The following is a 12,990-nucleotide window of genomic DNA, read 5'->3' as shown; positions in this document are numbered from 1 at the left end:
TTAAGCAACCTATAGGTTGGTGATCAGTTTGGGGAGCAGATCGTACTGGTCTTGCCAAGTGCCCAACCAAGAAAATCCATAATTCATGAGGAAGTTTGTCAGTGTTATATCGTTTGCACCAGTGACCGGGGTTAGGTCATTTTATTCCACGCATGGGCTAATACATATGGAAAACAGCAATCATCGACTTCTACTCTTGGAGTACAAAAGTTAAATAGGGCAAAGGAAAACCTACTCTTGGAGTACTTTGTAGCTGACAGAAGATATCTTCTGAAGCGAAACAGCTTCAGCTTGACTGCAATGCATTTTAGTAAACACAGAAGAAAAGACGGTTAAAAATGGTAGGAGATCTTAAATATAGTTGGACATTGCTATCCGAAAATTAGATCCAAACCCACCCTGATGTTCCATGCGGCTTGTCTTTGGATAATAATTCTACCAGTGTAACAAGAGATGTTGCAAAATAAACAAATCAAAACATGCAATCTAGTGAAGAAGTTCAAACTTCAAACCATGCTAAAGGAATGGAGCATCATCTTTTATTATTTTCACTGGAATCATCTCCTCCAACATCACATGACCAGTAAAATACCAGAATGATTATAATCAAATGCATTGCCAAGTGTATGCGTGCTATGTGATATACTGAGTGGGAAATAATAGAGAATCACTCTAACTAAATTGCAGCTTATCTGACGAAATGACACTACTAATACCAACCAATCCTACCTACCGAACCGGAAGGAAATGGAGGACTATGTGTTATGTAGACCTATGATACATATGTAATTGACTCTTACCACTGATCCCCTCCATTGTACAACGTTGAGATTATCCTCAAGGCTTGAGTTCTTGAACATAGGTAACTGACTCTTACCGCTGATCCCCTCCATTAGACATTGTACAAAAAAAAAGAATCGTCCTTTCATATAGAAACAATATATATAGCTGGAATAGCATGCTTCAGCAAAATTGGACCAACAATATCGGTCAAATATGCCTGCTAATACTTTTAATATGCCTGCTACATTGTTACTCTCTTTTATCTACTAAGCTAAACACCCATTTCTGAGTTGATTTCTTGCGGCTTTTTTCAGGTTAAGTCCGAAGACCTAAAGTATAAAAAATGAGTCTCGACTGAAAGAAAATCAAATATAACAGGTAAAAATCATATTATACACAAGGAACCAGCACCATGTCCTTCTTGCAATGGTTGTAGCATACACATTGGGCTTGGTCTCTAACAGAAGCACACAAACTTGTATGTAACTCTAGTCCGAAGACCGTGCAAGGAGGAACATATACTTCTCTAGCTACAAATCCCATTAGGAAATCACAATGACTATGTTAAAACTTGTATGTAACTCTAATCCGAGATGGGCTAGAATAACCAGAAGGAGAACTACGATAAGCATAAGACCTGGTTTCTTGAAAATGACACTTGGTACTACTATGAATCTATGAGAGAGGGTCAGATTATTTAATTATAGAAGCTTGCCCAGATCCACACCATCCCTTCTTTCTCGAATCTTTGTTGATGGCACTTTTCTTGCATTTTCTGTCAGCTGAATACCCCAACCCGTACGGGCAAACCTGTACGGCGGCGTGGGAGACACCAAGATGGGCTGCAGCGCGGCTGGAGGGCGGCGGCATGGGGGCACGGCGGCGATGTTTGGGACGGTTGGCGCCGCGGAGTTTGGGACGGGCGGCGACAGAGACGGGCGCTTTGACGTTGGGAACGGGCAGCGATCGGGACGGGCGACAGTGAGTTGGGGATAGGAGGCGTGACGTCGGGGACGGGCGGCGGCTTGGACGCAGGGCGGCGCGGCGTTGGGGACGGGCGGCGGCGTGGATGCAGGGCGACACAGAGTTTACACAGGAAATAAACTGAAGATATGCGGACTAACCTTGCTCCTGCTGTCCTGCAGACTGTCATAGCTTCGTGAGGCAATGGATCCAGGGAAGCTGGAGCAAACTCGGCGAGTGGAGCAGCGGCCGCATCCAGACGAATCGACCTGCGGGGGAGCGCGGCGGGCCGGTGAGGAGCGCTGCCATCTGACCTGCCGGCGACGCGTGAGGGTTGGCGAGGAAGAGGCACCGAGGAGCACGGCTGGGCGGTGGTTCGAGCACTATGGGCGGCGGTGATTGAAGGCGGAGGTTGCATCTCCGGCGGCAGCAACCAGCGAGGAGGAGGAGATCTCGGGAGGAGCAGAAAAGGCGAGAACAGTCGGCAGTGGTGTTTCTGCGATTGATCCAAGGGATGGCAAGTGCGTGCGATGCGGGCGGGATGAAAGGAATCGGGGTGGGGAGAACAGACAATCCTCGACCGTGTGATGCATGCAGATGGACGGGTTAGATTTAATTTTCCTACGGCACTTCGTGCCTTTATAAGTAGTAGAGATACTGCTCCCTTACACGGAGCCCCACCAGTTTATATATGTCTAGAAGTTGCTTGAGTATCAGCAAGTCAAGTCGGAAACTCAACAAGCGATGCCAAGTCGGAAATTGATTTGCTAATTTGGTTGGCTACTACTTTATTATTCAATAATAAAGTGGCGTGCTAAACCTCAAAAAAAAAAAAAAGCAACTGCCAGTATGCAGCTGCCACGTCACCGCCTCGAGCGATGCGCCCAATCCCCGGAGGGAAAGGGTGTCGCCGTGCCAATGGTGCGAGGCGAGCACAGGTGAGCGCGCGGATTTGGTTGGGAGCGGTGGTGGCCGCCTGCCCGCTGTTTGAGTTTGATGCGCTGCGGCTGCAGCTTCCTCCGTCCAGGTCCAGTCACCCCACGCACCACCACCACCACCACCCGATGGCGCTCATCGCCACCCCACCATATATAACGGCGACCACCGCGGGCCCCGCCACCTCCTCTTCCAGAACCTGCTCCCTCCGCGCGCCACGGAGATCCGCCGCCGCCTCCTCCTCCCGGCTCCCCCGCGCCATGGCCGACGCCGCCGCGTCTCCTGCCACCGGCGCCTCCGCTCCCCCGTCCCTGCTCGTCTTCTCAGGTGACTCTCCGCTTCCCACCACCGATGCCGCGAGTGGCGTGCGTGCGCGCGCGCGCGCGCGGCGTAGTAGGTCTGGGTCCCCACGCGGATTTGGGTCGTTTTGAGCGCTCGCTGACGCGCGTGAATTGGTGACGATTCCATGGGACAGGAGAATCACCATTTTCAGATTGCTGTGCTATTATCAGTGTTCGTCTGAATAGGTGCAAATCTGCGAGAGGATATGCTTGCGATTGTGCCGTGGCTGCTCTGTTGGAGCTTCGGGGGGAGATTGTCATGTCTGTTAGTAGTCCGGTCTCGCATGTTATACTCGAGGGACGTTGATCCTCCAATGGTGTTTGTGCCGGGAAGACTAGCTGAGTTGTCTACAAAGCATAGTTGCCATGTTTCCGGTACGAAGGGTACGGGGGGTACGGGGGACGGGAATCGGAGGATGGAAAAAATAGGAAACAGTAGGGGTACACATCTCTAGGTCGAATCTTATACGTCGGGGACGCGAACCGAGCCGTTTCGATACGGTGAACCCGGTACGATAATGTGGTACGGGAGAACAAATTGAAGAGAAAAAGATACAGGGGCTCAGGATTCTGGCTTGGGAGTTTATACGATTTATGGAAGGGGAACTTCTATCTCACCGTTTTTCTTCAAGTTGTCCAACCTGGGACGATCCCAACTAGAGGAAACGCGAATCCGCTGCGATTTTGACCGAATCGCGAGGCGTTTCTGAATCCGTTTCTGGTTCATCGAATCCGGTACGAGGGACGGACCACCGTACCCCGAATCCGGCTACTATGCTACAAAGCATAGTATCTCCATGGTAACTGTGGATTCGTATGATCTAGTATAGCATTATAACTGCTCCCATGTTCCCGTTTTAGTTTGCTTGCAGTTGTACAACTAACGTTTACTTCACAGTGACATGGATAAACATACACATAAAAGTGTTTTTCTGTTAACCGTAAGTTTTAACCATCTCAGAAAGCATGTTCAAAATAGTTCTGTTGGGTTTTATAATGACACATGTCAATTATGGTAGTTTCTATAGATTCTAAACTATTTGTTTCGGTTATTTTCTGGTTGGCTCCCACTTTATGGCATGAGGGCTAGGGCACACTTTTTCCCCCCGAAAAGGAGGTGTGTTAGTATTATCTAATCTTTTGAGCCTTATCCAGGTGGAACAGCATTTAATGGCGTTGTGGAAGAGTTGAAGAAAGTGACTACTCGGGTTGCACATGTGCTACCAGTTTCTGATGATGGCGGAAGCACAGCGGAGATTGTTCGTGTGCTTGGTAGGTTCATATCTCCTGCGTCAGCATTCATTTCTCTCTAACCCGATATAATACATTGAGAATAACAGTTATGATTCATTTTTTTTTTCTGAATGTTGTCCCTCATTTCTTAGGTGGACCTGCTGTGGGAGACATAAGATCAAGATGCTTGAGACTGTCCGATGAGAGCACTTCAGAAGCCCTCTCTGTTCGGAGATTGCTTGGCCACCGTTTGCCTCTTGATCCTTCAGAAGCAAAGCTGGAGTGGTACCTATTTGGCCCTCACTCCTAGTGCAAATATACCATTTCTTCCTAATTACTAACTACCACCTTATGTATAACTAGCTAGTTTAGACTTCTGCTCCGTGTGAACACGTGATGCTAAGTTGTTGATTTGATAGGTACCAGATTGTAGAAGGAGAACACTCTTTATGGGATGGTGTCTCTCGTCCCTACAGGGAGACAATCCGTGCATTTTTGGTCTACTTCCATAATGAGGTATTCTCTTCTTTAATATTGTTATGAAGCATATCACTTTTGTCAAGGCACATATTTTTAAAAGGCTGGTGATTGACCTATGTCTTTCTTGTTGTATCTGTGACATAATTTCTTCTCCACAGATCCTTCGGCGACCAGTTGAAACATTTTGCTTCACCAATGGCAGGTGATTCTTCTAAGGTGAAATTTTGCAGTAAATCATATTCTTGCCATTGTGTTTCCACATGAAACTGTTGTTTGCCTGCTGTATGTATTCAATGGAGTGATGCACATAACGCAACCAAATGTTGCTTGTGACTTACATTGTACTAGTGCATTGGGGAGCATCATTTCACTCTTGCTTCTCCCAGCTTGTCTAATTATTCACTGACGGCTGTCCATAAATTCTTGCAGCATTGGGAATTTCTTTTTTGCTGGGGCACGCATATTCTTCCAGTCTTTGGATGCTGCAATTTTCTTGTTTTCACGTGTGTCACAAATCCCCGCAGAAAGTCTTGTGCTTCCAGTGATATCCACAAATGACAGGCTTACACTTGGATGTGAACTATGGGTAATCTCAATTATCAAAGTTTTGTACACACAATACAAGTTGTTACTTTCCCTTATGCCGGTGACAATTTATCTGCATCCTGTAAGTTTACTTAAGATCGTTGTTGCTTCAGGAAACTCGCAGTTTATCTTCATTTTGAATGTTAATCCTTTGAATATGGCATTCCACGATTCTAAACAATATGTCGTCTTCTTGTTTTCAATAGGCAACATCCCTTCTCAATATTTTTCCATTTTCAGGATGGAACTATCATTCGAGGCCAAAATGAAATATCACATCCAAGCAATGGCCGTAGAGAAGTTGTTAACAAGGTACTCTAAATAGTATGTCATTTATTTTCAGGCTTTAGTACAGCATTGTTGGTAGTCAAATGCACACCAATTATTTTGTTAGGCTCTTCTGTGTATTTACGGAACCTATTTGCGTCTCAATAAATAAACATGCATCATCATATAAAATTCTCCATCGACTTTGTTCACCATAGCTTCATGACATTCCTTGTGGCTACTTTCCTTCATGTTAAGCTGTTCAGAACTTAGTATTTATTCTGAGTTTTCGTTCCAATAATGGACTTATGTTTACTTTGTGGACTTAACATTTTCATGTTTTATGCATACCTAACTTAAGTCCTGTGGAAGTAATAAGTATATATTATGTGTCCTGTTCATCAGAGCAAATAAAGGAAAAAATGACTGAAAACACATTCATTTACACTATGTAAATGTACAATGGTGTCAACTAACATTCTGAACTGATTTTGCATGGCAACGTATTCTTGGAATGACAACTGCAATCTGTCCGGTCGAAACAGCATCCCTACAATTCACTCTGCTTAAACTACAGCCTATCCCCAACAATACACAACCAGCACAGCCTGACCAAAAAGGCGAAAGTGGAGAAAAGGGAGCACCTAAATTAGCAGCGCACGTATTTCGACTTGCGCGAAATGGCTTAAATGTTCTTAAATACATCTGAAGTGGTTGAGTCTTGATAAGTTATTGACCTTGGCTAATATAAAGGAAGTTATTACTCCATATTTTGTTATTTTGACTTACGCGTATTTTGTCTGAAAAAGAAGGAACATTGGAGCATTTAACTTTAAAGCTCCAAACTGTCACTGTGATGTCAACTGTTAGTTTTTGCTATGTTTTCTTGCAAATGTCATGGTTCTGTCCCAATCAAATGTTATTTGGGATCTGGGTTTCCTTGTTTTATCTGTACATACTTGTTGAGTTCTCATATACTTGATATTATCTCACTTTTTTTTGTATCCTTTGGTTTTCACTTTTGGAAAGGACTGTGAATCATGCAATGCACTTCCTTCAAGCATCAAGCGTGTCTTTTACATGTCAAGTGAAGGTCGGAACCTGTTGCATGAGGTTAGTACACAATTTTATTCTGATTAGTTAGACTTGCCTTTGCCTTGCAGTCTATAAATAATGCAAGTGAATAGTAATAAAGCCTTTCAGTTTATTTACAAATATCACAAGTTTCTAGAATAAATAACCCGACGGCTCAACTTAATCTTATGTAATTTTTATATATTCAAAATGATGATCAGATACTGTGACGTATATTTTTGTTGCTTATGCTTATGCAGTTAATCATACTATGCTATGAAGTACAGCAATGCAAGTATCACACCAAGTAGTGCTTTTGCAGTTTTGCATTAATATATCTATATCCTTTACAATGACAGTTGTACTCAGTAAGGTCATCTTAAATAAAGACACACCGTCTGTACAAATTTCAAAACATTGAGCTGGAAATATCCTTTTTTTATGTTTTGAAGTAAATGGCATCGTTTTTATATTGATATGTAGCAATATTTAATAAAAAAACATTGACTTAAAAGGGTGTATGATTGCTCATTGTCATATAAAATTGGTATTCTACCATGATATCTGAAACTTATATTTTATGTCTACCATTTGTTTAAAACTTGTAACTGTCGAACTGCCTTGCTTTCTAGGTTTTTCCTGAAGCTAACCATACAGTTTTGGAGCAGCTAAGTAAGGTGGATTGCATTGTATATGCCATGGGATCACTATTTACATCCGTATGCCCATCACTGGTAACCATTATGCCTTTTATGTTATGTTACAATCACAATAGATTTTTTTTGTCTCATTAAAAGACGAAAGCTTTGTGTCAATTGATAATAAAATAGTTTCGGATTAGAAGCCTAAGAATGCTTTAGTTGGCAACAAGTCCTGCAGGTGGGAAGCATGGTCCTTCACCCATGCTGCCTCCTCTACCGTATGGTTACAATATTTACTTAATGATTTTCAGCATACCATCAGATGTCTTCATTCCGTACTTTTCATGACTTCAGTGTTAATAGTGGCTTGACATGTGTTTGAACATGGTTTTAACGGGACTGTTGAACCATGTACTGTCTGTTAAGACTTGGAGTACTTACTGCAGCAAGACATATCCATGCACATTCATTTGAGTAGGCTTGACTTTAAGCCTTTTAATGTTCTTTGTTTTTCGGCATCGACCTGTGTTCTGATGTGAAAAACATATGCAGGTCCTGCGGGGTATTGGTGAGACTGTAGCATCAAGATCTGTTCCCAAGGTAACTATACTGAGTTACTTAGTCAAGTTATCTTGTTTTACCATGCTTGACTGCAGTCTTCTGTTGGTCCCTTTTGTCTTGGTTTCATTGTTTGCGCTCTTATCCTTTCTGTTACCAAGACCTGATTAACGCTTCACACTTGGTAAGGTAAATGCCCCTGAATGATTGTGAACGGGTTTGATAGCGACCTTACAACGATATGTTTACTGGTTCATTCGCAAAGTTCATATGGCGTGGTTAATTTGAAGTTTTATTGAGTGAATGGAGAAGTGATGATAGAAATATGCTTTTCTTGATGTCTTTGTATCTCTTGCCTTCCATAGTGTGTGGATCTTAGTCTTCACACTAAATGTTTTTGAATTTAGGTACTTCTTTTAAATGGATCACATGATAGAGAATCTATTGGGCTGCATGCTTCTGGCTTTGTGACGGCAATTACTGATTCTCTAAATCGGACATATGGTGATCCTGACAAAAGTCTAAAGAATCATGTAAGTTTGGTGAAAATGCCTTTAAACATCTTGTCAGCTTATGACTAATGTAACATTGCGCAATGCTATTTGATAGTTATTGAATGTGCAAACATTCCACTGTGGATGAAGATGTTAATTCTTGATGCTATTTGGGATAAGATTTCTCCGCATAAATATTGTGTTGTTTTGTGCAGCCCAAAGACTATGTGAATGCAATATTGGTTCCCGAAGGAGGCCAAATTCCTTTAGATGTTGAAAATTTGGCATCTAAAGGAATTTTTCATGTGGTATGTAGTTCTATTCTATTGGCTGCAATGGTGCTTATTGATCGTTTTTACATAAAAATGGTACTATATTTTGTATGATTCTGTATGCAATGCGTTGTAAATTAGCTGCCTTTTTTTGAGAAATAAATTAACCGCCTTTTGCATGAAGGCACCAACTAGTTATTATTCCTTAAAAGCTCGTCTTAAACTGTTGCTACACTAGCTTTTAATTTTTTTTTCTCGTATTGCATTTGACTCGGCGAGTGCGAAGGGTAAGGAAGCTAGCCGAGCCCAGGAGGTTTCGCTTAGGTAGCTGGAACGTAGGGTCCGTGACAGGTAAGCTTCGGGAGCTAGTTGATACAGCGGTGAGGAGAGGTGTTGATATCCTTTGCGTCCAGGAGACCAAGTGGAGGGGACAGAAGGCGAAGGAAGTAGAGGATACCAGCTTCAAGCTGTGGTATACGGGAATGGCTCCAAACAGAAATGGAGTAGGCATCTTGATCAACAAGAGCCTCAAATCTGGAGTGGTAGACGTCAAGAGATGTGGGGACCGGATTATCCTCGTCAAGCTGGTTGTTGGGGACTTAGTTCTCAATGTTATTAGCGCTTATGCCCCGCAAATAGGCCACAATGAGAACACCAAGATGGAGTTCCGGGAAGGCCTAGAGGACTTGGTTAGGGGTGTACCCAGTGGCGAAAAGCTCTTCATAGGAGGAGACCTTAATGGCCACGTGGGTACATCTAACATAGGTTTTGAAGGGGTGCATGGGGGCTTTGGCTATGGCATCAGGAATCAAGAAGGGGAAGATGTCCTAAGCTTTGCTTTAGCGTACGACATGATCGTAGCTAACACCCTCTTTAAAAAGAGAGAATCACATCTACTGACTTTTAGTAGTGGCCACGATCGTAGCTAACACCCTCTTTAAAAAGAGAGAATCACATCTACTGACTTTTAGTAGTGGCCACCACAGCAGCCCGATTGACTTCATCCTCTCAAGGAGAGAAGACAGGAGTGCGTGCCTAGATTGTAAGGTGATACCCGGAGAGTGTTGTCCATCAGCATAAGCTTGTGGTGGCTGACTTTCCCTTTCGACTTCGTGTCCAGCGGGATAAGCGTGCGAAAGTCGCTAGAACGAAGTGGTGGGAGCTCAAGGGGGAGGTAGCTCAGACGTTCAAGGAGAGGGTCATTAAGGAGGGCTTTTGGGAGGAAGGAGGTGATGCGGACAATATGTGGATGAAGATGGCGACCTGTATTCGTAAGGTGGCCTCAGAGGAGTTTGGAGTGTCCAGGGAAAGTAGAAGCGGAGTTAGGGATACCTAGTGATGGAACATTGATGTCCAGAAGGCTATTACGCAGAAGAAGGATTTTTTCAGACGCCTGTACCTGGATAGGAGTGTAGACAACATGGAGAAGTACAAGATGTCAAAGAAGGCCGCAAAGCAAGCTGTGAGTGAAGCAAGGGGTCAGGCGTATGAGGACCTCTACCAGTGGTTAGGCATGAAGGAAGGCGAAAAGGACATCTATAGGATGGCCAAGATCCGAGAGAGGAAGACGAGGGATGTTGACCAAGTCAAATGCATCAAGGACGGAGCATACCAACTCCTGGTGAAGGACAAGGAGATTAAGCATAGATGGTGGGAGTACTTCGACGAGCTCTTCAATGGGGAGACTGAGAGCTCTACCATTGAACTGGACAACTCCTTTGATGATACCACTAGGCGTTTTGTGCGGCGAATCCATGCTGAAAAAACCCATAGGTTATTTGGATTCCTCGGAAGCCCCCGCCTACATCACCATTTAATATTTCTTGCCCTACTATAGGCCAAACTAGCTGAGCACTGGGTCCAATGTGAGTAGTCCAAGGTCAAGGAGGCGTTGAGAAGGATGAAGGGATGCAAGGCAATGGGCCCTGATTGTATTCCCATTGAGGTGTGGAGAGGCCTCGGAGACATAGCGATAGTATGGCTAACTACCAATCTTCAAGAACAAAGGGGATGTTCAGAGTTGTACTAACTACCGTGGAATTAAGCTTATGAGCCATACAATGAAGCTATGGGAGAGAGTCATTGAGCACCGCTTAAAACGAATGACAAGCGTGATCATAAATCAGTTTGGTTTCATGCCTGGGAGGTCGACCATGGAAGCCATCTTCTTGGTACGACAACTTATGGAGAGATACAAGGAGCAAAAGAAGGACATGCATATGGTGTTCATTGACTTGGAGAAGGCCTACGATAAGATACCGTGACACGTCATGTGGTGAGCCTTCGAGAAGCACAAAGTCCCAGCAAAGTACATTACGCTCATCAAGGACATGTACGATAATGCTGGGACAAGTGTTCGAACAAGAGATGGCGATACCGATGACTTCCCGATTAAAATAGGACTACACCAGGGATCAGCTTTGAGCCCTTATCTATTTGATTTGGTGATGGATGAGGTCACAAGGGATATACAAGGAGATATCCCGTGGTGTATGCTCTTCGCGGATGATGTGTTCCTAATCGATGATAGTCGAACGGGTTCAATAGGAAGTTAGAACTATGGAGACAAACCTTGGAATCGAAAGGTTTTAGACTTAATAGAACTAAAACCGAGTACATGATGTGCGGTTTTAGTACTACTAGGCACGAGGAGGAGCAGGTTATCCTGGATGGGCAGGTGGTGCCTCAGAAGGACACCTTTCGATACTTGAGGTCAATTTTGCACAAGGATGGGGATATTGATGAAGATGTGAACCACCGGATAAAAGCCGGATGGATGAAGTGGCGCCAAGCTTCTTGCATTCTTTGTGATAAGAGAGTGCCATAAAAGCTAAAAGGCAAGTTCTATAGGACGGCGGTACGACCCGCAATGTTGTATGGCGCTGAGTGTTGGGCGACTAAAAGGCGGCATGTTCAATAGTTAGGTGTGGCGGAGATGCGCATGCTGAGATGGATGTGTGGCCACACGATGAAGGACCGAGTCCGGAATGATGATATACGAGATAGAGTTGGGGTAGCACCGATTGCAGAGAAGCTTGTCCAACATCGTCTAAGATGGTTTGGCCATATTTAGCGTAGGCTCCAGAAGATCATAGTGGACGGCTAAAGCGTGCTGATAATGTCAATAGAGACGGAGTAGACCAAACTTGACATTGGAGGAGTCCGTAAAGAGAGATCTGAAGGACTGGAGTATCACCAAAGAACTAGCCATGGAAAGAGCCGCGTGGAAGCTTGCTATCCATGTGCCAGAACCATGAGTTGGTTACGAGATCTTATGGATTTCACCTTTAGTCTACCCAACTTGTTTGGGAATAAATGCTTTGTTGTTGTTGTTGTTGTTGTCGTTGTATTGCTTAGGGTTTTGATTACACAATCCAATGTCATTTTAATAGATTTTCATCCTCATTGCTTGCTTGCTTAAATTATGCAAGTAAAACTGAATCTGCCATCAGGTTATAAGACCATTGCTTGCTTAAATTATGCAAGTAACGCAGATTTTACATTGTTTCCTGTTGCAGCGTTTTATTCAGAAAAACCTTGTTATTAGACATGCATTTTTTAATGATTGTTAGGTTACTAGAATCACAAAATTGCAAATTTATATGATAAACAACTTCCATAGTTATGCCTGATGTTGATCGCTGCTAGCTAGGGGTCTTGGACCCTTGGTTTGTATGTTACAATTTACAAGCCTCTATAGTCAGCACGCGCTTACTTAAATCAGTCATTTCAATTTGCTAATGTTTGTTGCAGGTCACCGTGCAATCTGTGCACGACGCAAAAGTGGGTGTCATATTTGATCCACAGTCGTTAATCCAAGCTCTGACCAGGCTGATATCGGAGCATATGGATATACGTCTCTCTGAACATGACCGTTTAACTGAAAACGTGAAGTCTGTATGTTGATTTTCTAAAGGATGCACTTTCAGGTACACAGTATACCAGTCCTCATTTTTTATTGTCAGCAGTCCTATTTCATCTAGTGCTGCATTTTTGCACCAAATGACACGGTTGAAAGAAAGACCTAGAAGCTACACTGCAGTGGAGTACATTTTAATCTCCTCGAAAGAACCGTTATTTATCTCATTAGGCTTCTGATGAATGGCGATGATTCAGTACGACTTCAGTACCTGCTTCAGTTAATAGGTGTACTCCCTAGGTGACAATTCTGTGCGAAAACCAATTGGAACGTGCTGATTAAAAACATCTAGAAATGTGACACTTAGGGCATTTCCGTTGTGTTGTATTCAAGTAAATTGTATGTAGATACTTCTATCATTTTTTGTACATCATGTAGATACTTGTATATTTGTGATCATTGAATATGTTTTGTGATCAGAACTAGCATTTTGAACCTTGTGGC

General features: G+C 43.5%; 1 protein-coding gene across 1 annotated transcript; it reads left to right on the top strand.

The window, feature by feature from the left end:
• The first annotated feature begins 2,602 nt into the window (after positions 1-2,602).
• On the top strand, positions 2,603-12,990 carry LOC127342926 (uncharacterized protein YNL011C). The gene is made up of 13 exons (XM_051368946.2): positions 2,603-3,009; positions 4,179-4,295; positions 4,409-4,545; positions 4,680-4,772; positions 4,895-4,938; positions 5,166-5,322; positions 5,562-5,633; positions 6,618-6,701; positions 7,295-7,396; positions 7,856-7,903; positions 8,269-8,394; positions 8,571-8,663; positions 12,381-12,990. Exons 1-13 carry the CDS (start codon positions 2,625-2,627, stop codon positions 12,531-12,533), a joined length of 1,611 nt encoding a protein of 536 aa, XP_051224906.1. The 5' UTR covers positions 2,603-2,624; the 3' UTR covers positions 12,534-12,990.

Source organism: Lolium perenne, chromosome 3 (genome assembly GCF_019359855.2).
Source record: "Lolium perenne isolate Kyuss_39 chromosome 3, Kyuss_2.0, whole genome shotgun sequence".
Lineage (NCBI taxonomy): Eukaryota > Viridiplantae > Streptophyta > Magnoliopsida > Poales > Poaceae > Lolium > Lolium perenne.
Note: the sequence above shows the minus strand (reverse complement) of the source record. Positions and strands in the feature narration are given on the sequence as shown.